The 27715-nt window shown below is 34.0% G+C and overlaps 1 protein-coding gene, 1 long non-coding RNA gene and 1 pseudogene across 4 annotated transcripts; all 3 read left to right on the top strand.

Annotated features, from left to right (window-relative positions):
• The first annotated feature begins 2890 nt into the window (after positions 1-2890).
• On the top strand, positions 2891-3886 carry LOC110731050. Its single transcript, XM_021910902.1, has one exon. The coding sequence runs from the start codon at positions 2891-2893 to the stop codon at positions 3884-3886; it is 996 nt and encodes a 331-aa protein (XP_021766594.1).
• Positions 3887-8267: 4381 nt separating this feature from the next.
• Positions 8268-10660, top strand: LOC110730955 (annotated as a pseudogene).
• A 6500-nt stretch (positions 10661-17160) lies between these two features.
• LOC110730989 lies at positions 17161-27291 on the top strand. Of its 3 annotated transcripts, XR_002513215.1 has the most exons (4): positions 17161-17393; positions 17568-17672; positions 22662-22682; positions 25010-27291. It is a non-coding gene; the product is annotated as an uncharacterized LOC110730989 (long non-coding RNA). The 3 variants fall into 3 exon arrangements; XR_002513216.1 differs by lacking the exon at positions 22662-22682; XR_002513217.1 differs by lacking the exons at positions 22662-22682; positions 25010-27291 and adding an exon at positions 21037-21084.
• Positions 27292-27715: the final 424 nt, after the last annotated feature.

Below are 27715 nucleotides of genomic sequence, written 5' to 3'. Positions count from 1 at the left end.
TTGATTCTTTCTTCCTTCTTTTTAGTTAACATGTTTTAATTTTGACACTAATGAGAAATTTTACTTTGATTACATTTTGTCATTTATTATGATAAAATATAGTTAATACATACAAAATACTATATACATATATTTTTAATAATTTTTACTTATTAATAATTAGAGTTTATTGATCGTTAGCTTAGAGATATTAATCGTTGATGAATAATGTTTCTAATTTGCATAATGTTCCTATCAATAATCAATAATCATCAATAATATAATATAATATACTAAAAGACACACCAGCAATGACACGTGTCATTTTCTAGTGTGTCCTTAGTATTATTATTTTTTACAAAAATTAAATTTTTAAAAAATTAATAGAAAATATACGCAAAATATTTAATTTAAAATTTAGGAAAAAAAACTCGTAGAATAATATATTTATAAATTATAAACTTAAATATCTAACCATATCTTTTTTATAAATAAATTCTTATATTAGTAAGTACTTTTTAATCTATAATGATTATTTATAGTAAAAAAAAATCATGAATGTATATTTGTCAACTTAACATAGTTGGTGAATGAAAAATTTTCATATTTGAAATAAATAAAAATGGTATCAAGGTTCAAAATAGAAGAAAGCAATATAATATGTATTCAAAAAAGATAAAAAAAAAAAGTAGATTGATTTGAGATAAAAAAAAAACAGATTTTAAATTATCTCCGAAATAAAGATTGAAAAACCGTGCATGACACGGAATCTAATCTAGTATCATAGATAAAATCGACTACATTCGATTAGATTACAAATTATACTCGATTATGTATAAAAATAGGAAAATAAACTAAAAAAGGAGGATACAAATTCGAAAATTAAAAAGAGATATATCTCCAATGTCTGCGAACCAAGCTCCTCCAAACCCCCCTCAAATGGTTGATCAATTGATCAGATCTAATAAAAAACCAAAAAGAAAAATCACACAATACATTTTTGGTAAGGGCTCTGCTAATAGGGATAACTCCATGGAATGTGTCAATGGAGGAAATGGATCTGATGACTCCCCTGTGTCTGGGGGTCAGAACTTTCAAAATTTTCAAGCTAATCCTAAAGGCGCTGCTGCAACTCCGAGGTCCTTTCGGGACTTGTTAAGAGACACTCAAATAGCCAACCAGAGTGCTAATGAGGTTTGTGCTAATGAGGTTTGTATTGAGTTGGATGATGAGGAAGAAGTCTCGGATGATGATGAAGCACCAGAAGGTATAGTGGACTCTGAGCGATGCCCTGTAATTCTGCTAACAAAAGAGGAGAAGAAAGCAATGCGAAGGCCTTGGTGGAACACTCTTATAATAAGAATGTTCGATGGAAGCCTTGGATACATGGGTTTGATGAAAAAACTCAAGAGAAAATGGCAATTAAAAGGAGATATGAACCTCACTGACATTGGTTCTAAATATTTCATTGCAAGGTTTTCCAATGCAGATGATTACAATTATGTCTTGACCCAGGGTCCTTGGCTAATTGATGACAAATATCTCACAATTAGGAAATGGACGCCAAATTTCATCCCTGAGGAGGCATCTATCAGTGTTTTGACTGTTTGGGTTAGAATACCGAATCTGAGTGTTGAGTATTTTGACAAGGAATTTTTGAAAAAAATTGGTTCTAAGATTGGGAAGGTAGTCCGAGTGGATAAATCCACAGCTTCTGCTGAGAGAGGTCAATTCACTCGGCTGAGTGTAGAAATCGACCTTGCCAAACCTTTACTAGCAAAGTTCTGGCTAAAAGGAAAGATATGGAGAATTCAATACGAAGGAATAAAGATGGTTTTCTACAAGTGTGGAAGAATGGGTCATGATGCAGATCAATGTGCACCTACCACTTCGATTGACAACATGGTGGTGGATGAGGGGAACAAGCAGCTTGACAATACTGCCTGTGAAGTGCCTGCCCCCCCTCCAGTGATTAGGCCGGAGGAAAAAGATGAGTATGGTGATTAGATGTTAGTCAAGAAGCCTGGCCGGAGAAAAATTTCCAAACCGGATAAAGCAGGGCAAAACACTAGCAAGGGTATCAATGGAATTTCAATGGAGCCAGGTCAACGCAAAGATACTGCAACCGAGAATAATGGCAAGAGTAGTGGAGGATCTTGGTTTACAGCGCTCAATGTGGAGGTCTCTCAAGAAGATATAGAAAGAGCAAATAATAAGGAAGTTGTTAATAATAATGAGATTAAGAATCAAGATGATGAATTCTCTGAAAAAAGATCTCCAACTCAGCAAGATAAGTATATGGCAACTACCAATCTAGGGGATAATTCTCAAAATCCACTAGAGAATATACAAAATAATTTATCTTTTACTTATGGAAAAGATATTTTTAATCAACAAAAAAATCCTTCGGTTAACAAAAATAAAAACAAAAAAGATTCCCAGAATGCTAGCAAGTCAAAAGAACTTCCTTATTCCCCTTTGACTCCTATTACCAACTTGAAGGTGAATAAACAAGTAACCCATAAGCCTATTAGCGTCGGCAAAGAAAACCAACAACCTAGTATCGCGTCCTACAAAAAACAAATCCCTGAAGAAGCAACCCAAGAAGAACCACAAGAAGTTGTTAATGATGCAGCACCAAAGTCCACCACTAATGCTTCCCCCAATGCCGAATGTGATCAAATTATCAATTCCCCCGGAGAAGACACTATGTGTTGGACAACCAATGGAGATGCCCTATTTGGGCATAGCAAACCCCCTGATACATGTGATGGAGGTGAACATCGAGTCTTGGGAGGAACCAAGCCCGAAACCGATGGAACAAGTATGGACCTTGAAGGTGCCAGTTGAAGTTAACAGGGTTCTAAACCTTATTCGAGGTGCTTATGTAAGTTCCCTAAATAATATTCCTATGTCTATAGAAGATAGCATTCCTAATCTAGCTCCTAATAGCTCTCCCATAACTTGTATGGTATGGAACGTACAAGGGGCGGGTAGTAAAGAATTTATCTATGCTTTAAAAGAAGTAATAAAGGTTAATAAGCCTAATGTTTTCGCTTTGGTTGAAACTCATATGGGGGGACAACAAGCGGAAAAAATAGCCTCAATTCTTGGTTATACAGGGCATACGAGAGTGGATGCTCATGGTTTTAGTGGTGGAATATGGGTATACTGGAAATCAGAACTAGTATCAGTTGAGCCTATAGTTAAACATAGACAATATATTACAATGGATATTAAAAGAGTGGGTGAGACCCCATGGTACTTCACTGCGGTTTATGCTAGTCCGGACCCGACCAAACGTAATGAATTATGGCAAGAATTACAAAATTTTGCTAATCAACATAGTAAACCCTGGCTATTAGCAGGGGATTTTAATGAGACCCGTTTTGCTTGGGAGAGAAGCTCGAGCTGCCATGAGACTACACGTAGAATGGCTCTTTTCAATGAATGGGTTCAAGATATGGAGTTGTTAGAAGTGGAGTTCAACGACCCTTCCCATACGTGGGCTAGGGGGAATTCTATTTCAACTAGAACAAGTGCAAGGCTTGATAGGGCTTTGTGTAATGGTGAATGGAGCCTTAAATTTGCAAATGCTGCCTCAAAGAACCTTCCTGCTGTAAGGTCTGATCACTGCCCGGTTTTGATATCCCCTAATGGTTTTGCTCCTATCTCGAATATAAACAAACCATTTAGATTCCAGGCTGCTTGGATGACACACGAAAAATTTCGAGAATTTATCGAAGAGAAGTGGGATAAGGATGCGCCTTTGATCCCCCATTTACAAAAAATAGCAGCAGAGCTCCAAGACTGGAATCAGTCAGTCTTCCACAACATATTCAGAAAGAAACGCATCCTCCTTGCTCGAATAGCAGGGGTACAGAAATCCCTCTCTGAACAGAAATAAAGAGATATGATAAAACTGGAAGCAAAGCTGAGAAAAGAATTAGATGAGGTTCTTGAGCAGGAGGAACTGTTATGGTACCAAAAATCAAGGGTCGACTGGCTGCGAGAAGGGGATAAAAATACTACCTTTTTCCACCTAAGTACTATCACTCGGAGATGGAGAAATAAGATCAATGCAATCAAGGAAAAACCTGATGATGACTGGATTCATGATAAGGACAAAATTCAAAATACAATTGTGAATTATTTCCAACATTTGTTTAAGGCCGAGGGTGAACTTGAACATGGTATTCTTCCAACTGATATTTTCCCGGAGTTTACTACTAGGGACTGGAATGCTCTATCTCGTCCTTTTACTCGGTGTGAAATAGACAAAGTCATTGAAGAGATGGGGGCACTCAAGGCCCCCGGACCCAATGGTTTTCAAGTACTTTTCTTTCGTAAGCATTGGGATCTTGTTGCAAATAATGTTTATGAAGTTGCACTCAAAGTCTTAGCAGGCAAAGGCCTTCCTGATAATATTAACGACACCTTTATTGTCCTTATTCCTAAGGTGGATGCCCCGGAGCTTCCTTCTCAATTCCGGCCGATTAGTCTATGCAATGTTATTTACAAAATCATTACAAAGTCTATTGTCAACCGAATTAAACCAATGATGCCCCACCTTACTTCCTGTACCCAAACAAGCTTTGTCCCCGGAAGACAAATTACGGACAATATAGTGATTGTCCAAGAGGTTTTGCACACAATGAAGAATAAACAAGGTGCTACTGGTTTAATGGCAATAAAAATAGATTTCGAGAAGGCGTATGACAGGCTGCGTTGGGAGTTTATTCATGATACCCTACTCGAAATCAAATTCCCTCCGGTGATAATTGAAGTAATAATGGAATGCATCACTACCTCGTCAATGAAAGTCTTATGGAACGGGGAACCCACGCAATCTTTCAATCCGGGAAGAGGTATTCGCCAAGGGGATCCCTTGTCTCCATACATTTTTGTTCTTTGTATGGAGAGACTTAACCATGTCATCGAAGACTCAATCATAAAAAATGAATGGCGGACGATCCGAGCAAGCAGAAATGGTCCTAAATTGTCTAATCTGTGCTTCACAGATGATATTATATTATTCGCGGAGGCAAGCATCGATCAAGCTAAAATTATTCAAAAATGCTTGACTAGTTTTTGTGCAGCATCTGGGCAGAAGGTCAGTAATTCCAAGTCTCGTGTCTTCTTTTCTCAAAATATGGATGATGCCTTGAAGTCAGCTGTCTCAAATACCTTGCAAATGGAATTGACAGAAGACTTGGGCATGTATCTAGGCATGCCCACCATTACAAGCAGAGTAACTAGGGACACTTTTTCCTATCTGTGTGAGAAGGTGGATAGGCGTTTGTCGGGTTGGAAGTCGAAGTACTTGTCTTTAGCTGGTCGTATTACCTTGGCCAAATCATCAATCTCGCCCATTAGCTCGTATGCTATGCAATCGGCAAAAATCCCGAGAACCATATGTGATGAACTTGATAAAAAGATGCGTCGTTTTATTTGGGGTGGTAACGAGGAAAAAAGAAAAATTCACCTGATTTCGTGGGAGACTTTGCAACTCTCCAAAGAGAAAGGTGGACTAGGAATGAGGTCTGCGAGGGATGTAAATTCAGCATTCCTCACAAAATTGGGATGGCGTCTTCTCACCGAACCACACTCTTTATGGTCTAGTGTTGTTCGTGCTAAGTATTGTAAGGGGAGGTGTGACCTTGATATGTTTGAATCCAAGGCTAACATGTCAAATGTTTGGCGTGGAATCACTGAAAATGCAAAAATCATAAATAAGGGAGCTCGGGTAGCTGTTGAAAATGGTGTTCGTACTCTTTTTTGGGATCACACTTGGGCAACCTCGAGGCCTCTTCGTGATCTTGTGATAAATACAATCCCTCAAGAGATAGATGGGGCAACGGTTGAAGAGATGTGGGACTCTATCAATGGATGGAAAGGAGATTCTAGCTCATCAAGTACGAGATGACCCCTCGATGGGTGACCTTTTGTATTGGGGGGGAAGCTTAAAAGGCAGATTTACAATTAAATCTGCTATAAAAATAATTCGTGGAGATGATGATGCCCCTGCTGATGGTAGCTGGGAGTTGGTGTGGAACCTTCGTGTGCTACAAAGAGTAAAGGTGCTCTTGTGGCTCATTTTACATGACAGGCTAATGCACAATGTCAATCGATTCAAAAGAGACTTGACAAATGACCCTAAGTGCAAAGTGTGCCCGGAACATGATGAGACCATGGCTCATGTGCTTCGTGACTGTAGAGCAGCAAGGGAAATTTGGAAGCAGGTTGGTGGCCCTGCGAATGCTGCTAACTTCAGATCAGGGGGACTTAAGGGATGAATTATTCATAATATAAAAGTGCAGGAAAGAAATGAAATGTCCCCCGAAATTTGGCCATCATACTTTGCACTAGCTATATGGTGGATTTGGAAGTGGAGGTGCAATGTAGCTTTTGATAAAGGGGATGAGAATCCGATTGACATAAGAACTTTCCTATTGGCAAGATTTGAAGAAACTTGGAGAGTTCTAGGTGATGGGGAGCAGAATCCAAATGCAACTTCTGGTCAGAGGGTTGAGGCTTTGATTCGATGGTTAGCTCCACCTGTGGGTTGGCTGGTGCTTAATACAGATGGAGCAGCGAAGGGGGCCCCTGGGCCAGCTGGAGGAGGTGGGCTTATCAGGGATTGCACAGGGAAGTTAGCCTATGCCTTCTCTCTAAGACTGGGTAATTGCAATGCTTTCATGGCTGAGGTTAAAGCTTTAGAGTATGGGCTAGAGTTGGCAGCTAGAATGGAGCCAAGATATATACAAATTCAACTTGATAGCCAAGCGTTAGTGCAAACCCTGAAAAACGAAAATCAGTATATAGGCGAAGCTGTTCATAGCATTGCAAAATGCAGAAGATCCTAGAAGATAACAACTGGCATTTTGAAGTTCATCATATATACCGTGAAGCTAATAGAGCAGCCGATTGGTTAGCCAACCAAGGAGTTTTGCAGAACAACCGCATCGAGTTGATTCAAGTCCCCCCTTTAGCTTTAGGGAGAATTTTACATGATGATGTCGTAGGTGTGGCTTTGTCACGTTTTGTTCCCCCTTAATTTCTGTTTTTTTTTTTGTTTCTTTTTTCCGGGGCTTTGCCCCTCGTATGCACCAAAAAAAAAATTATAAAAATAGGAATAGAATAAAAAGTAAAAAAAATTAAATAAAATAAAAAGGTCAAGATTCTAAAAAGCTTCCAAGAAGTACTTTCCCCACGTCCAATTATTTTCTACTTTTTATATACTTCGTCTCTGTTTAATATTTATGTGCATCTAACCTACATGGCATGGATAATTTTTTGTTAATATTTTTTTTTTTATGGAACATGACATGAATTAATTTTAGTCCATATAACTCTTCAAGAGCTTAACTAGTCATCGTAAATTGTTAAAATTATTGTTTCTGAAAAATTGAGGAATACATTTTAAATATAGAAAAATTGATTCTAATAACTTCACTTTTGGCCGGTTCGCTATTAATAATCCCACCGGTATAGGGGACCTTATTCTATTGGTCCCTTGTGATCAGTAACATGTACTTTAGGTAAATTATTATTAAATTATTTTTTAAAATTTCAGTGACACGTGTTACTACATAATTGGTCAAAAAGAAAAATCTTTTAAAATTTTTTGATCAAAATAATTAAAAAAAAAAAAGAACCAGCCAACTCCCAATGACTACCCTAACCCCCAACCTCCGGTAGCCTATCCTCCCCATCCCCACCGCCGTAACTCGCATCCCCACCGTCGGAACCCCTCTACTCTACCCACCCCCACGCAACAAAACCCAGACCTTAATTTCAATGACTTGAGAAAAAAAAAAGTTAAAAAAAAAAGTAAAAATCTTCAAGAGAAGAAGGGATGGCTTGGGTAGGAGTTTTTACGGTTAGAAGGGCTTCTCGTAGGTAATGCATTGGCAAGCGTGAAATCCCTTATGATGCAATAAAAAAAGAACGGAGAAAGTATGAAATTTATACTTCACATAATTTAAAATTCTTTAAAATCATACATAACAATTATGTCGTGGTGTAAATTTACAAATCTTTTACGTAGTATGTAACAAAAGCTAAGCATGTATGCTCATTTGGTAACCTTGTAATCTAATTACTTTTTGTACCTGTTTTGACTTGTTCACTAACCAATTTTTTTTTCTTGGTGATGCAATTTTACAATGCAACGGTGCAATTCTAAAACAGATCCAAATGGTAATTTTAACTTAGATTACATTTTATGTGTTAACCCTTAATTTTTAAATAATTATTTATTGATTATTATCATTGGAACAGGACCTATGTATTACAAGGGTTTGTACCATCTATTTTACCAGTACAATCCGTGGGGATCTACATGGGGCAACATTGTTTGGGCTCACTCAGTGTCAAGGGACTTAATCAACTGGGAAGCCCTTGAACCCGCATTGCACGAGTCAAAGCCCTTTGACATAAACGGGGTATGGTCCGGATCAGCTACGATCCTACCCGGTAATCGTCCTGTTATACTCTATACGGGTCTTACCGCTACTAGTGTACAAGTCCAAAATGTTGCAATTCCAGCCAATTTATCCGACCCATATCTTCGAAAATGGGTCAAATCCAATTACAACCCGATCATTACCCCAACCTCGGACGTAAACACGTCGTTATTTCGGGACCTGACCACTGCATGGTGGTCCCAAGGGTATTGGCACATTGTGGTGGGTAGTAGGAGGAAGCATAGGGGGATGGCCTATTTGTATAAGAGTAGAGATTTTAAAAAATGGACCAAGGCTAAACACCCATTACATTCGGCCCCAAATACGGGTATGTGGGAATGTCCTGATTTTTTTCCGGTTTCGACCCGAGGTAAAAATGGGTTGGACACTTCAACAACGGGCTCAAATGTGAAACATGTGCTTAAGGTTAGTCTTGATGTAACAAGATTTGAGTACTATACAATTGGAAAGTATGATGCAAATAAAGGTAGATATGTTCCAGATAATGCTAAAATTGATGGTTGGAATGGGTTAAGATTTGATTATGGTAATTTTTATGCCTCAAAGACATTCTTTGATTCTCAAACGGGTCGTAGGATTTTGTGGGGTTGATCTAATGAGTCTTGGACCCCAGACATTACTGCCCTCAAAGGTTGGGCCGGAATTCAGGTAAAATCATTATTCCTATATATATATATATATTTCTATTTTTTTCGTTTGATTTAACGACTGTTCATAGGTTTTTGTTAAATCAAATTATATTTTTTAAATTTAAAAACTATAGCAATGGTTCATTAAATAATACTTATATATTTATAAATAATATTAACTCGAGAAATTAAATTGCTTTTGTTTTGGGTTTGTCAAACGCCCTATTAAAGTTTTACATGTTTCAATTATACTACCTCCGTCCCAAAACAAAATGACCCATTTGGCCAAAACTTTGTCCCAAGAAAATGACCCATTTGCATTAAAACACCACCAATTTGCAACAATATTTGTGCAAAATTAGCTTCCCTATATAAAAATTTGATTTTCCATATTATTTTATTACTTTCTCTCTCTATTTTTTTACAAACCCCATGTAAATTTATCTTTCCAATATACTTTTACTTCTTTTTACTTAACTTCCTTAATACCCGCGTAATCAACCCAAATGGGTCGTTCTTTTTGGGACAGAGGGAGTATATATTTATATACGACTATTTTTTGTATTTTTTTTTTTGACAATTTAACATTATCTTAGGCTATACCAAGATCGATATGGCTAGATCCAAAGGGAAAACAATTGGTACAATGGCCGGTTGAGGAAGTGGAAAGATTAAGGGCTAACAAAGTTGAGCTAAACAATCGTCCACTTAAATCAGGGAATCGGTTTGAAATTAAAGGGATAACTACGGTTCAGGTATACGAGCATTTATCGTTTATCCGAAATATTACATTTAAAATAATATTGAAAATGTGATAACTCAAACTCAATTATTTACGTAGGCTGATGTTGAGGTAACATTCAAGATCCCAAATTTAGAAAAGGCGGATATATTTAATTCTAATTGGGTAGATCCCCAAGATTTGTGCATCCAAATGGGATCAAATGTGAGAGGTGGAGTTGGACCATTTGGGCTTTTAACACTTGCTTCAGATAATTTGGAGGAGTACACTCCTATATTTTTTCGAGTTTTCAAGGCCCAAAACAATAAACATGTAGTTCTTATGTGCTCTGAAGGCTCAAGGTATTTATTTTGTTTTATTTTTTTTTACAACTGTTATATTATTATTTATATAATAAAGTATTATTTATTAATTATTGTGAGCTAACATTAATGTAATTGTATGTTTTCAAAAGTTCTTCAACGGAAAAGGGATTATTATACAAACCAACATTTGGTGGTTTTGTAGACATAGATTTGAGTCTTGAAAATAAAATCTCACTTAGAAGCTTGGTAAGTATTACTCTTTATTTTCATATAAAAATGGTATATATATAGTCTATTTAATTTTCAACTTATTTAGTTCAATTTTGTGCAAATTGATCACTCCGTTGTGGAAAGTTTTGGAGCGGGAGGAAAAACATGTATAGTATAAGAGTTTATCCCAACTTAGCAGTAATGAATAAAACTCATTTACATGTTTTTAATAATGGTACAAATGTTATGATTGTCGAGCATCTCAAAGCTTGGACAATGAAAAAACCCGTTAAAATGAACGATTAGTTTATCTTTTTAGCGGAGATAAATTAGACATTAATAATTAACACTTTACATATTGTAACAATATATATTTTGTAATGGTCATTGATTATAATTTGATAGTAAGGTTTATTTGTTGAATTATATTTTGATAGATTATAAAGTGCATGTAATATAATGTTTGATATTTATAAATAATAAAAGTTTTGGAGTGGAAGGAAAAACATGCATAGTATAGAATAATTAGTTTCCTAAAAATAAGTAACATTAAAGTACATAATAGTAGAGTAATTAAGAGGTTATGTATTTATGGTAATTTTATGTAAAATATCTCTAATCATACAAGCAGACCATCCCTCCACTTTTTATTTAAGGTTGTTTTAATTTTAATTTTTTATTTATTTAATGGTTGTTTGCTAGACCAAAGTATCTTCCTACACATAATATAATTTCTTTTTATTTTGATTTTTTTCTTTTTAGGTGAGTTGTGAATTTGATGACATTTCAAAAATTACCATAAAAAAAACTAACTTCATTGATTACCTGAGATAAATTCCTTGTTAACTAACCAGGAATGGTTTTAAGAGGTCACGTGTTTCACACGTGGTCAGGTCAACAAGGTCAAACCCTCTTTTCCGACCAAAGGTATGTCATTTCAAAAAAAAAAAAATTGATTAAAGTATGTCATTGGAAAATAATATTTATAAGGTAGTCTTATAAAAAAATTTCTTATAAAAAGTGGTTTTTTTTTTTTTTGCAAAATTTCCAATTGATTAATATACATTCTTTTTTTTGTTATGTTTTAATTTCATTCATATTTTAATAACATGTTTTGATTTTGACTACCTCTCAGTTTGTAAAATAAACTTGTCATCTACCTCCTGTTTGGCAAAAGTAGCGGTAGCGGGTAGCTTTTAGTAGCCGAGTAGCAGGTAGCTTTTAGTAGCCGAGTAGCGGGTAGCGGTCAATTAGTAGTGGTAGAGGCTAGTTGTCAAATTAGCGGTTGATAGTGTAAGTGTTTGGCAAAAGTAGCAGTTGCAATACTAATAAAATATATCAAAATTCATATAAAAATTGTTTAAAAGGTAATAAAAGTTTGCCAAACGCTACCTGCTACTTCTAAACGCTACTATTTTTAACGTTTGACAAAAGTTACCTAAACATTACCTCTATCATTATCTCACCAAACACTCTCAAATCAGGTTATAAATACCTAAAAAAAAAGGAGCAAGAAAGTAGTGATTCCAATCAAGTCAATGAGGAACAAGGCAGTTTCTTCAAAATAATATGGCGTTTGAACATACCTCAAAAATGGAAAATTTATCATGGGGGTATTGCTGTAAAAGAGAACCTCTCAAATAGAGGAATAGACCTGGATGTTTCTTGTGATGTATGTGGAGAGACAGAACCGATGCATCATATTTTTAGAGTTTGTAAGATAGCACAGGAAACATGGGGTGATACTAGTTTTATCTCTAATGTTAATGTAATTGATGACACGTACTCCTGTAAAGGAGTGGATTTAGAGTCAAATTCTGTTGTTATATAGCAAGGATGGAATCAATAGTGCTCTTATCATTACTCTATGGAGTTTATGGGTGACTAGGAATGGCAGAGTCTTTAGACATGAAGTTGGTAGCGTGGCTATGGTAAGAAGAAACATACAACAATGTAGGGAACAACTTCAATGTTTTTGCAGGGAACAATAGGGATATAGTCTATGATGGAGGGGGAAGCTATGGGATTGTGGAGACAGCATTTTGTGCAGAAGCTAAAGCTTGTTTGGGAGCTCTAACATGGGCACTAGCTAAGGGCTTCAAGAGGATTGCTATGTATACAGATTGTGCGGCGTTGGTTGTTGGAGTTATTCTCTTATTCCTATAGTACAACTCCAAGACTAGGTTCATCAATTTTGCTTCAAAAGATCAAAACTCAAATTTGGTTGATTGCCTTAATTAATATCAATCAGTTGACTTTGATTATCACCATTTTCTCTCTAACCGTTTGCTAGCTTATTGATACTCTACAAAGTTAGAAGCTAAATGATAGACATGCATAATTAAAGGGAGGTAATTTGATACTCTTTGACTTTGGGGTATGCATGTTTTCCAGTGAGTATTGAGTAGTCTAGGTTCATAATAAGCAATTGATTTGTTCACTCATTTTAAGGGAGGTATTGGATTATTGATACTCCTTGATTTTGGGTGATTGCATAATAATCGTGAGGGGTTGCTTCTTTGGGGTGGAGTGCTCCACTATAAATTGATGATCCTCCATTTCATTCAGACATAGAAAAATGACATACTACATCTTATTCTTTACTCCAAAATGATACACAATACTATGGTCTCTAATTGTTGGGCAATGTTCAAAGTGTTCTCGATCTATCTCTTCGTGACCCGTGATAGATTAGAGTATTCATTTAGCTTAAACCATTTAAATTAGAATTAACATTAGAGTATTAAACCAATATTTTCTCTCTCTTTCTCATTCATTCAGAAAGTTCTTTCTCTCTCTTCTTTCTTCCTCAATTGGCAATTCTATCTCTATTCAACCTGGTTTATGTTTCTTCCACAACGATTATCTCTCTTCTCTTTCACTTATGAAGTTGTTATTTGCAAATTTAAGTTTGTTTACTTAATTTTATGAGATTTTTGTTTGTTTTAGTTGTTTTGATTCTTCGATTTTTAGGTTTTTTTATTTTGTTTTTATTCTTTGTTTTTTATTTGATTCTATGTACAATGGTGAAGAAGAAGAGTACAAAGAAGTCGTTAGAAGATGAAGGTGTGTTTTATAAATTTTTCATGATTTTTTCAAAATGTTGATTATGTTAATGCAATTGAAAAAAGGCTGCAATTGCAAAGAAAAAGAAAGATGTTGAGAAAAGAAGAAACGTTGCAAAGGAAGCAGAAGAAGAAAAAAAGGGTAACTTTTATGCATGAAAAGGGTACCTTCCATGGGCAAAAGGGTAACTTTTATGTATAAAAAGGGTAACTTTTATGTATAAAAAGGGTACCTTTTGTGGGTAGAAAAGGTAACTTTTATGCACGAAAAGGGTAACTTTTGTGGGTAAAAAGGGTAACTTTTATAGATAAAAATGGTAACTTTTATACATAAAAAAGGTAACTTTTGTGGGTAAAAGGGTAACTTTTATAGATAAAAATGGTAATTTTTGTGGGTAAAAAGGGTAACTTTTATAGATAAAAATGGTAATTTTTGTGGGTAAAAAGGGTAACTTTTGTGGGTAGAAAAGGTAACTTTTATGCACGAAAAGGGTAACTTTTGTGGGTAAAAAGGGTTACTTTTATAGATAAAAAGGGTAACTTTTGTGGCTAAAAAGGGTAACTTTTATAGATAAAAGGGTAACTTTTGTGGGTAAAAAGGGTAATTTTTATACATAAAAATGAAAATTTGATTTTAAAATGGAAAAAAATACCTGATTTTTCGACTGATACTTCACTCGTTCTCTAAATCCAAAGTTATGAAGGCTCGGAAATTTGATCGGAATACCAATTAGAAACCTAAATCAGAAAATTTTGAGAGCGAAATATCACAATTTAAGAATGTAGCACCAAAAAAAAAAAACAATTTAAGAATGTTAGGGTTCGAAATTTGATAAAATGAAAAATCAATTACAGACTGAGAAATATAGATCAAAGGAAGCGAAACTCTATGAGAGATCATCCTAAAAACAACCTTATTGTAATTTGAGGTTGAATGTGGTTGAAAATTTGGAAGTTTGTTGGAAGAGAGAGAGGAGAGAGAATAATGCAGAGTATTGGGGATAATGAATTTATTAATGGCACACGTGTGAGAATTGCTGATGTACAATAAATTACTCTAATCATACCAGCATACCATCATTCCACTTGTTATTTAAGGGTTGTTTGTTAGACCAAAGTATCTACCTACACATCAATATAATTCCTCTTGTTATTTTGATTTTTTTTTTTTTTTTTTTTTTAACGGAGTAGTGAATTTGATGGTTATAGACATTTCAAAAATTACCATAAAAAACTAACTTCATTGATAACTTGAGATAAACTCGCTGTAAACTAACAATAGTTCAACAAGCCTAAGATCGAAAAGGTGATCAAATGAAGGTAATACAATCTATGGAAAAGTGTACTGTTAATCACATATATATATATATATATATATATATATATATATATATATATATATATATATATATATATATATATATATATATATATATATATGCATCATCAAATTCTACATATTTGTAATACTATCATATTCAATATCCCTAATGTAACCCTTAATCACAGCTTCCGAGCAAAGATCACCGTGCTCCGGCCTTCCCATTCGCCAAATAAACCTTCTTAGCCCTTATCTGTATAATTCGAGTTAAATATAACAAGATCAAATCAAATAAAGTATAATGAAATAATTGACAAAGAAACAAACCATTAATAATAGTAATATATAGCATTATTTTTTATAATGGTTGATTAACAATCAAATGATTATCATGAATACCTCATTGGTATGTCCACATTTCTTCTTGCGGCAATTTGTAGCCCTCAAAGGTAGCCGAGCATAGCACCTAGGCATCACAAACATTCGTTTCATTAAGACATTAGGGACTTCGTACAATATTATCCCGGGTTCAATTTGATTGACATTAATGGTTAAAGTCACAAATGATATTTTGATACTTGTACAACAACATTGCTAAATGGTCCAATCGGACCACGTTAAGTTTTATTGTATTAATATTGTTACGAGACAATATTTGACTAGAATATACGTTACTCCGTATGAAAAGTCATTTATTAACAATGCAAAATCGATATCGATAGGTTTAAAAAACCGAGCAGGATCTCGTAGGGAAGTTGGAGAAACATACTTGCGGCAAACCTTCTTGTGTTGATTATATTTTTGAGCCAAAGCCAATAAACTTGGTTGATAACATGACAATGCTCCGTATCCTCCTCCTCTCAGCCTTAGGACAAGGTGAAGAGTCGATTCTACAATATTACAACACCAACTATAATTATCACCAAAATTAAACCAAAGACAAAACAAATTATGATTATAACAAATTACTCGTATTTATTTGTTATACTTGTATATTATGTGTAATTTCAAACACATAGTTTTAAATCATTTGTATTTATAATTTATTTAGTAAAAATTATGAAAATTTCATAATTGAAAAATATATTTTAAAACATATTCAATTCAATAAACTATGATCACAAATAATATTCTTAGATTAATTTATAGATCAACTCCATTGCATAATAATAATAATGTAGTAACATTTTAACAATCACACAAATCTAACGTGGCCCTATAACTATATATTTATTCTTACTAGATTGTATCTGTTCTAACACATGGTATATAAGATGGGAAAGTTATTAGGGAAAAAAAAAACTGAAAGTTATTTAATTGAAGGTTATAGGAAAAAAAAAAAAAAAAAAAAACTCAATGCATGAGATTTGAGAGTTGGCCCTTTCAAGGGTTGTGGTTAAATCACTCTACAAATGAGGGATTTTTTTCAGTCAAATAAAAGTTTACGTATAATAAGTTAATAATGTATCAATATTCAAAATGTAACATCTTTATAAAATGGAGGTACGTAAATCAACAATAAACTTTCAAAAATTGATAACCTTTCTGGATGTTGTAATAATAATTGACTACTCCATATGCTTATGAACTATGTAGGTTACACCTATATTTTGGGCCATTCATCAAGACTATTGAATTATTTAGCGTAAATCCCTACCTTATAAAAAGTGGGAGAATACTTTTATGAATAGTGCATGGACATTTATATCCTTAAAAATGTTATTTTACTTATTTACCCCCATTGAATTCAAAAGCCTTAAAACTGTCTCTTGAATCACCAAAATTGATTAATTGATTGTGGTTATTTCAATGTTTAAAGCAATTTTTAGACTCTTCATTTTTATACATTCTCCATATCCTTAACCTTTATAAAAATGCAAACTTGATATTGTAGCTTAGAGCAAGATTAGCACAGTCTCATCTTAAGACTTTAATCCATTACCACATCAGCTTTTTAGATAAAATTTAATTATTTTTTAATTTATAATTATGTTAAGACTCCTCGAGACTCGATAAAATTTATCTCTTCAGTCGCTCAAACTTATTTTTTTACATATAAATTAAATTATTAAAGTTTTTTAAAAATAAAAAAAATAAATAAAAATTGAGTGTTGTATTGAGTCTGAAGTTGAGTCTTGAATTTTCAAGACCCACTTCAGATTTTATTAAGATCAAACTTCATAAATGCTTAAAAACAATAAAGTCTTGTCTTAAGACTGCAAAATTAGAAATTGATGATGTCATCTAAATTCTTAAGACCCAGGGCTAATCTTGCTCTTATGAATAGTAATATGTGGTGCTATTACAACATTGCCCCCAATATTAATGAATTGTCAATTTTGCCCCTATTCCTAATTGGTCGATGACTGTTGCTCTTCCACAGTCCCACCGACTTCCTTTGTTGTCTCTCTCATATCATCTCCTCAGGGAAAAAAAGGTGAGGTGCTTTTTAGGGGAAACAAGGAGAGAGAAACCTAGAGAGAAAAGTTCAACACCTTCAGAGACGATGGCGGTGAGCTCAAAACCACCAATCATCCCTTTGACCATGGTTATGGGCTTCGATTCTTCTCAACGTTTTCGGTTTTGGCGATGCGGTTACGATTGTGGAAGATGATCTAAGGTTACATTTCCTCCATTAAAGCAGCTTCTTGAGGTAAGATCTTTATCCTTTTTATAAGCATCTAATGTCAGTTTGACAATCTGGGGTATAGCCTTAATTTTAATAGAAGCCCACTAATCCTTTTTTGTGCTATGTTTTTTGGTAAATAAAGCTTCTTAATTAATTTTTTGAATTTCGATTGAAAAATCGAACTATTTTTTGATGAAGGACTGGTGATGAAACTATTAAGAGGAGAGAAAATGCGATAAACGGTGGCGGAGGTTATGGTGATGGCGAAGTTTTTGGCATCAATTTAATGAAGCTCATAAACTTGTAAGATATTTTCTCTCCTTCTATTTGATGTGGTTGAAAGAAAGATGAAAAAATTGCTCATTTCTGAGAAATTAGTCTTCAAATTTTTTTTCTTGGGTTTTTGCTCAAACTCTTTAATTTAGATGTTTGTTTTTAATCATCGAAAATCATTTCTCCGTCTAGCATTTCATCGTTAATCTAATTAGGTTCTTATTCTACTTGGATTTGTAAATAATCATCAGGCTTGTTTGAAATTTGAACAAGTTAGGGTGTATTATTATCTTCTGGACTTGCTCCTTCATCAATGTTCAATTTCCAGGTTTCAATTCAATTTTACAAAATTATTCGGGATTTTCTTTGTTTGGTTTATTGATGATGACGGCACCTCCGCCTCCTATTATTGTTCATCTTCCTCTTGCAATTTTCCCCTTTTGAGGTCTTTACAGGGCGTTTGGTTGGAAGGATGGGAATAAGAGGGATAACAAGGGAGGATAAAGATAGGGGATTGATAGGTGAGACAAGGATAAATAATTTTTATCCCATGTTTGGTAAGTAGGGGAAAGAAATTAGGGATTAGTAATAAATTTATAAAAATACCCTTGCTAACTTCTACCCTTCTCCATACTTTTCAATTTCATTAAGGGTAATTTAGTCTATTAAAACCTATTTTAATCCCTTCCCTTTATACCACCTCCTTAGTTATAGAAATGGAGGGATAAGTGGGTGATTTAATCCTTATCCCTAACCGCCTTATAATCCTTATCCCTCTAAACAAACACTACATTCCTTCCATCCCAATTTTTTATCCTTGTCCCACTCCTTTTATCCCCCTAAACAAACACCCTCTTAAGGTATACATATATTTCTCATTTCCTAGATTTTGGATTGTTCATTTCCAATTCTTGTTGCTACTTTCACCTTTAATCGTTAAATGTGAACCTTTTATTGATTTTATCATTGTAACTTTATTAGATTTTTGTCGTGCATTTCTGCATCGCACACCACTCATTATTGGGTTTTTATTTGTGTTTGTTGAATAAAGCTACTGGGTGATTTTATCTTAAAATAATATGTTGTATGCTGGAATGTGAGGTTTAAACTGAGTAATATTACAACATTGCACGTTTATTGGAATATTAATATTAGAATAGGACGTTGATCATTTACAGAAGACACTGACTAATTGTAACACCCCAATAATTCTCTCTTTAAACCTGTGAGGACCCTGATTAATATTCAAGAGAATTACTGGCGTGCTACCGCCACGTGTTCAAACGTTAAGGCTTTATCAAAAAATAGCAGAGGAAAAACTAAATCAGTTATAAATAAGTTTCAAAACCAACGAATGAAACCAAATTAAGTCATACAACTTGGAACCATTAAGGCCCTTATTCAAAACCCAATAAAAGTACGTAGTAAGTGATTAAATTCAGTGTTCAAATAAATTCAAACCCAAAAGAAATAGTGTCGAATAAAATCGAATTAAAATAAATTCAAACTTGCAAAAGAAATAAAATGGAAACAACCAACTCTCTACCCTGATGAATGCTGCAGGTGTAAGAACCTGTGGTAATTCTGCTCCCCAATATTACAAGTGTAAAAATTGGATCGTCACAGGGTCATTGAAAGGCGAAGGTCATGACCAAAGAAAGACACACAAAGCACGCAATCAGCAAAGCTGAGTACATACAAGCTGCAAAATAAATTAAGAAATCCATAACATGCTACTAATAATCAATCGTTATGCATCATTAAATTATAGACTCAACACACGACTCAACTATTTATATTACTAAGACTCCATTAATTAATAATAGGTAAATCATTATTTTTATTCATTAGATTACGCAATAGACAAGGTTGTCCAACCCATGCTCCATTTGGAACATCAATAAAAGAAAAACTCCATGCCTCCTTTCGAAAACATCAATAAACATCCAACGACCACGGGCGCGACTCCGTGATCGTAGTTAGTATGAGATCTCACCTAACTCCTAGTTTTGAAAAATATTTGAAATAAGAGGCTCGTAGATTAGACGACCTCGAGAAAAGTACACGGCTAATACCCCATGTACCCCAACCCCTGATTGTCAGTACTCCAGAAGTGCACCAATCCAGAGTTTTATTGCTCATCCATCTTGCACTTTACGTGATTTACAGGTTTAGACTTGGTGATGACTCATATGCATAACAATACAATCAATCCAATATCAATTCAATCAAGTAAAACAACTTTTCAATTTCAATTCTTGATTTATTAGTGGCAAGCAACATTTATTATTTATTCTTTTACTACCTCGGTGTATAAACACCTTGAGTGCATAAGGCACCCCAAAACCTTAACCTCCTCTTGGAAGACTTAAATTCTTACTTTACTCATCCTGCTTGCATAATCATGAATGAGTAATAAATTAATCATTACACCAATCATATACCTTTAATTTGCCTCTAAGCGCACCTTGCATAATTAGAGTACAAATTGAAAGGAATAGTGTCCTTCGAACAAGTGTATTATTCTGATAGCGGGTTCAGAATTATTAGAAAGCTAATATATTCAGTAAGGTCAAGTGATCGGAATGTCTGGGTAGAGGCCGCTTTCGTAGAGGCCGCTTTCGATCAGTAATATTAATATAATTAATATTACAGCTTAATCTTGATTGAACCTTTCGGGTCACACCCAAGCAAATATATGCTAACAAACTCGACGAATTAATTCGGAAGAAATTAATTCGTCGCCCGAGTGTTAAATAATTAGACGTCGGTAATTCGAGCTTAGAGCGTCGAAACCGATCGTCGGAAGTCGAGTCTAAATAATAAAAGACGAGACGCGCAAAATAATAATAAACCAAGAATATTCCCGATCATACCCCTAACATCGGAGTGCCCCGGGCATCCGAATGCTAAGGGCAAGACGAGCCGGCGCACCGTGCTGCAGCCACGGCTAGGCACAGCAGCAGCCGCACCGCGCCACAGCAGCAGCAGGTGCGGGCTGGGCTCGGGTCGGGCTCGTGGCTTGGCTCGGGCCATACGGCCGTGTATAAGGGGAAGGTTGGGAGTAAGTGGGATTGCCATGTGGCATAAGGTGAGGGAGAGAGTGGGGAGCAAGTTTGGTCCCCATCTCCAAGTGGTCCTCACCTACTCTCTCATGTATGCTTGACACTTGTTGATTTATTACTAGTTTGCTTAATAATTTTATTTTAACTTTAAAATAAAATGAGAAATCTCATTGTCCCACATTGATGGGAGTGATTTTCCCTATAAATACCCAACTTTGGGCATTGAAAATGATGCTTGAGTGGGAGTTAAAAATAGCATTCCATAATATTGGAAAAACTCTTAAACTCATATAACACTCGGGTTTTGGTCGGACCTCGCTAACCCCCAGGTAGTAGACCTTAAAGTTGTGTTCGCCTTTTTGTGGGTGGATACCGTTGGAGGCGCGACGCTTGACGTGCTCGTAGCTTTCAAGTAAGAGCCCCGGTTTTTGGGCGAAGCTCGCTTCGAAGGTAAGATTCGTTATCTTTTCTTAGTAATTATTTATTTATGCTTTATGATTTTAATTATTGCGAGTGGTTCCTTGGGTCGGGGTTTGTTTCCGCGGTGAGTCGGACTCACCAAACCCCAACACAAATAATACTTGCAATATAAAATAGTGCACGTCATACGAAATTCTCAATGTATAACCAAACAATTTAACTCAGTCATCCCTATACATGATACTAAGTTCTCGATCCGTCGTCCTTAAACATGCACCTAAAAGAAAGGTTTCGTAACTTGTACGTACCTTGAGCAAACGAATTGGTATGCCACTTTACTAACTAGAAATCACCTTCAATAAACTCCTCTCCTAAGCCAAATAATAACATCTCAATCAATACCCAATCAATCAAATTTACAGCAATACTAACTTACTTTAAAACCTTCAAAATCCAAATCAAACAACACTTTAAAACCTTCTGTAGAAACCCATTTGTGTCTCCCCAAAACCAAACTCAGTGATGAGTACCTTTCACGTCGAATCATAATCGAATGAAACGAAAGTGTGGAAAGGTCTAGTGTTGCGGAAAGTTTTAATTTCTTTTCTCTTCTCTCTGTTTTTAAAACTTTATTTTAAGAAAACAACCAATCCAGTTTTGTTGGTCCATGATATGGGTCCAATAGTAGTGTAGTTGGATGGGGCTTGCAAAGACCTTTCCAATGATATATTATAAGCCCAATTCCGATGAATATTGAGGAAGTTATGGCCAATTTACTAAACTGGACCCGGTTTGAGCCTTATGTACGGCCCAATGATCTAGGGGAGGGCCTAATGTGATTTATCATTCCTAATGCAATTAGAAATGGTTTTAGTCTTCTAGAATCTTCTAGAAGTTTCTTTTCATTCCTAATTCAATTAGCATTGATAAGTTGACTTTGTTGACTTTTCAGAGTTTTAATCAAAATCAAATAGCATTTTCGAAGAAATTATATTATTTTATCCTCCAGTACGGGAAATTTATCAGATTTTCGAAAACGCGTTGAAATCCAGTTTGGCGTCCAACCCCAGGCATTGGCGCCTGGAACCAGGCTTGGCGCCAGACGCTAGCCATTGGCGTCTGGCGCTAGCCATTGGTGCCTGGCGCCAGTTAGCCAGGGTTGGCGCCAACCTTGTTTTGCGTGCGTCAGACTCTATTTTGTTAAATTATCTTTTTTGGCCGATTTTCTCTATAAATATCGTATTAAAAACTCCGTTTTCATTCACGAATCACCAATTATCATCATCTACATTCATTCACCAATTGATTTTATTCATCTTTCTTCAATTCTTTCTCCTTACTTTGTTTTCTCATACAAAATTCCGCATTCACAAGATCTAGATACACCTAGCCATATTCGAAGTTGCCTTCGCCCTAGACGTGAAAGGTTTTAATTTCTGAGGGTTTGGTCCCAAATCTCTATTTCAATTATTTAATTTAATTGTTTTGATTATTATTTTCCTTGAAGTTACTAACGTGTGTATTTTGTTATTAGTATGAGGTACGAGCCATCAAAGTAAGTGCTTTAATGGTTTTAATTGATATTATGATGTAGAAATCATGTTTAGATTGTTATTTTGATTCATAGTATCATGTCTAGAGTAATTTTAATATTTAATATGATTGTTGTGATGTTTCCTATGCTCTTCCTAATATTTATGATTGTTGATATCATGTTAGGGTTAAAGATTTGATTTTTATTGCTTAGTGACATGATAGGGTTTGTTATTAATCTTATTAGTATCATGCCTAGGATCTTGCTATCTTTATTGTGCTTTAATATTAACATGAACATGATTATGATTATAATTATTGTTATGATTATTTATTCTTTGTTGCTTGATTTATTTATTGCTTGATCACACCTTTGATGCATGTTTAAAGGGAATTTGGTATTTGCAATCACGCTTAATAAGATAATTAATAATCTTGTTAGGTTAATTGTGATTATAATTCAAGTGATCGCCAATGATAGTTTATTTGTGCATTAAATTCAACCAACATAGATAAACAGGTTTAGGGTTAATGCTATTGATTGCATGTTAATTAAAAAGCGCACATGAATACGATCAGAATAAAGTAGAGGTCTATTATTAGGGCAGGTTCAATTTTTTTTAGGTTGGATTTGTACTTTCATCCCCGGACCCTTATTTGGTTCATGACCTTATGAAGTTGACGATCTATTGGATCGTTAAGGGGTGTAACCTTCATCCTATGAACGGTTTACAAGTTCCTTAAAAACTTGTTGGCGACTCTTTTGTTCTATCTTCTTCCCTTTTGGACGCCACCGTACTTTAGTGTATGATCACAGTGGGGTTCGAGCTAGTGGGATTTAAGGCTTGAAATTATTCCCTACAGCTTTTGGCGACTCCACTAGGGAGGATTTCTATTTTAATTCCTGAATTTGTTTCTGCAATGATCTAGAATGAGTGGATGAGACACGAAAAGTTCTAAGTATTTCATGTGCGTAATTTTGATTAACATTATTGTCATATGCATAAAAAGGTTCTCATTGGAAAGACCATCCATAATGAGTTAAAAACATAGGATTTTACACGTAGGAAATTTGAGAAATGTCTTTCACAACTAACACCACGCGAAACTGGAAGATTTTATCGAGCATAGAAAGCTGCTGAGGCATGTGGGAAGTAGCGTCAGGGGCCAGAGGAGCTTGGCGCCACACTTTTAGCCGTAGCGCCAGACGCCAGAGAGTTAAAAGTTGGCGCCAGTCTTTGTTTGCTGGCGCCAATTTCCCCCAATACCGAGCCAGGAATATGCGTTCTAATTTCGACCGGTTTTTCGTAATATTTACAATAAAATTTATGTCTGATAGGCTCTCTTTTCTCCTGTACATTGGTGTGTAAGACTTATAAGGCTTAGTTACTAGCGCACTACTATGCTAGGTGGACCGTTAACATACACACTTACAAAATTACCTGCATAGCTGTTTCTGTTAGAGACTTATGTTCTTTATTCTTCCCTTGGTTCATTTGTTAAAAGATTGTGATGCATCTTATATTCTGTTGTAGCAGCTATGTATTTCTTGTTGTGGCAACTTGATAATAAAGCTGACTTATTTTACCGAACAAAGGGGCAAAGAGTAGGAGTGTTCTTTTTTTAATTAGACTTAGATTCATTGTTTTGTACTTAATTACCAAATTGGCTACCGCTAGATAATTCATAGACCATGCAAGCTGTTTTGAAGGCAAAACAAATGAAGTAATACTTAGTACAAGAAATTTAAAACAATATATATATATATATATATATATAATCAAGTTATAATGAGAACCAAGGCTAAAATAAGAACTAGGAACTAATCTAGGCCCTTAGATCATGTTAATCGGACGGCTCACATGCATCCCGTATCATTAATGACATTTTTGTAATATTTTTAACTTTATAAAGTAGGTTACAGTTTCATTTCTCAAAAGTAAATGAAAATTTAGTAAAAGTAAATGAAATCAGTCTTAAAGTAAATGAAATTGCCTTAAAAGTTAAAAAAAAAAAAAAAAAAAAAAAAAAACTGGAAAAAAAGTTTGAAACAGCAAAATTATGAGAATGCCATTAATGAGAGCTGGTGCAATGTGAGCCTTTAGGTGGAGTGCGATCAATGGCTGAGATTAGTTCCTAGTTCCTATTATTCACCTTGATTCTCACAAGATCTCAATTTTATATATATATATTTATATTGTTTTAAATTTCTTGTACTAAGTATTACTTCATTTGTTTATTTGATGCTTGAGTCTGAATGAAGAAAGGAATGTGTATTTATTTTCTATTGCGAAATTTGACATTAGTTGCAACATTAAATTCCTTTTATCTGCTTTCACCATTATGCAGAACTCAGAACTAGCTAAGCAGCTTGAATACATGCGTGAATTGAGGTGAAGAAACTCGGGTATTATTGGATGTTCGATCTTTTTTAAAAAAACAAAAAAATTAATTTCTAGAAAATTTTTCTGTTAATGTTTGTTTGTGTTTTGTGGAATTGATGAAAGATTACTTTGATTGATTGAGAAACAAGATCAGTTGAAGTTAAAATAATTAAAATCCTAAATTACATATTTCATCTGTTTTTTTAGTTGACACGTTTCTTTAGTCATGTTTGCCAAAGTACATATTCAACAGTTAATGTTCTTAATTATTGAAAAGCAAAAATTATAAAAAGTAGATGATGAATATATTTTTCATTACGTATAAATCACAAAACACGGTCAAAGGAAAATGTGTGAATAATGCTAAAGTTAAATTGTGTCAACTAAAAAATAAAGGGGGTGATATATATTTAATTTTAAAATAAAATGGGAATTTTATTTTATGAGCAAACTCACAATACTTATGGTGACTTTTGTAATCAATTTAAAATAACAAATTTTTTTTTCATTTTATACTCATATTATCTCATTCCTCAGATATTTGGATAATTTTTATAAGGCTATTTTTTAAATAATTTTAATCCTAAATCATTATTCATAGATTTTTTGTCAACTTGCGTATTTTGTAAAATTAAAATAAAATCATCTCAAATCTTAATCGAATTTCAATAGATCCGTTTTGTGTATTTGACATTTTAACTAACTATCCTTACAACCTAAAAATTGCCGCTACAATTATATACTTCTCTTAGCAGTATTAACTTTTCTTCCTACTTAAAATTGAATTATTCTGATAAATCAATCTTTCTGACAAATGTTTAACCTTACTTTTCTCTCTTTTCGAATACGGAAAAATGATTTGGTCCGATTATAGTTGGCAGAGGGTTATGTTAAACCTCTAGTGATAGGGTTATAATATCCATATTGTTCATATTATTTAGTTCCAATATTTTGTGCAAATAAATAAATTAAACTCTATGTTGAAAATTTTAGAGAATTGTATATTTGGCATATATATAAGTATCCAAGCAAAATATCTAATGTTTATTGTATAGTTTTGAAGATTATTTTAGAGATGACAAATTCAATTTGTACAAAGGTTTTTTTTTGTTTTGTTTTTTTTTAATATTATGTTGATAGGGTTTAGCGAATAGATATTTCATAAAAAAAAAACAAATTGGACAGATGTAAAGTTTAATGTAGCCGAATATAATACATCTATTTTACAATTTCATAAATTACAAATGGTAATGTTTTGTATAATGCAACTATGTACAAATGGTAATGTTTTATATAATGCAACAATATTTTGGTGGGTGGTTATTCATCCATACAACAATTTTGTGAGAGTTATTATTTTACCCAAGCTTTGGTAATATTGTTGCACAAAGCATGTATTTATAGTGAAGTATGTTGATTCTTAACTTATATCACCATTTTTCCTTGCACTAGTTCTAGATTTTTCATATAATATTTAACACAAGAACTATTTACAAGATTTTTCCATACACTATAAATTCTAGTTTTTTCTATTTTATTCTAGATAATCTTCTACACACGATTTTTCTAGATTACCGTCATGTATCAACAGTTACTGGAGTAGTAACCCAGAGGGTCAAGATCCTTCGTTCCCTGTTCTTCCTTCCTTTTTATGCCCTTCCCTTTTATGCGTCGCGTTGATATATTGATAAATTGGGACTACGTTGACTCTTAATTCAATCTTGTTTTTCTTCCATGCAAAAGCTGAAGCTAAGGAAGGGGCAATTTTTAATCACTAACTAGTGTGTGGCCCGGCGATGCCCCAGTTTGCTAGTTTATACTTGTTGGTTTCGATTTTAAGTCTTGCTATAAACATTTTTTAGCTGCCAAACGCAATCATTACATAATGGAAACAAATAGTATATAAAACACCAATTAAGTTATCAAAGTTATTAATTATAATTTTGTTGGATAAAAAAACACAATTAATAAATAGTTAAGATGGTAAGACTTGTAACTTAAGACTTGTTGGTCTTAAGTTCAAGTCGAGGAGGGAGCGAGATAAGGAAATACCCATATCATTATGTATATGAGAATACATAATATGACAAACTGAATTGTAATTATTTTGAAAGAAACTAGTATCACAGAAGAGCTTACATAATATGACAAACTTGTAATTATTTTGAAAGTTATTAATACTAGTATCACTAAGGGCCTGTTCCGATTGACTGAACTGAACTGATTAATTAGTGATTTTTAACTACGGATTAGTGGTCTTTGATTATTTATTACTATACATATGTGTATATACAAATGTACATATTATTATTATTATTATTATTATTATTATTAATTATTGATTATTGATTATTATTATTATTATTATTATTTATTGATTATTATTATTATTATTATTATTATTGTTGTTGTTGTTGTTATTATTATTATTATTTATTGATGATTATTATTATTATTTATTGATTATTATTATTAGTATTATTATTTCAATTATTATTGCTATTATTATTATTATTTATTGATGATTATTATTTTGGTTGTGGTTGTGGTTGTGGTTGTGGTTGTGGTTGTGGTTGTTGTTGTTGTTGTTGTTGTTGTGGTTGTTGTGGTTGTTGTTGTGGTTGTGGTTGTGGTTGTTGTGGTGGTGGTGGTGGTTGTGGTTGTGGTTGTG

This window comes from Chenopodium quinoa, unplaced genomic scaffold, assembly GCF_001683475.1.
Source record: "Chenopodium quinoa cultivar QQ74 unplaced genomic scaffold, ASM168347v1, whole genome shotgun sequence".
NCBI lineage: Eukaryota > Viridiplantae > Streptophyta > Magnoliopsida > Caryophyllales > Amaranthaceae > Chenopodium > Chenopodium quinoa.
The sequence above is the reverse complement of the archived record's forward strand: the minus strand, read 5'-3'. Positions and strand labels throughout refer to the sequence as shown.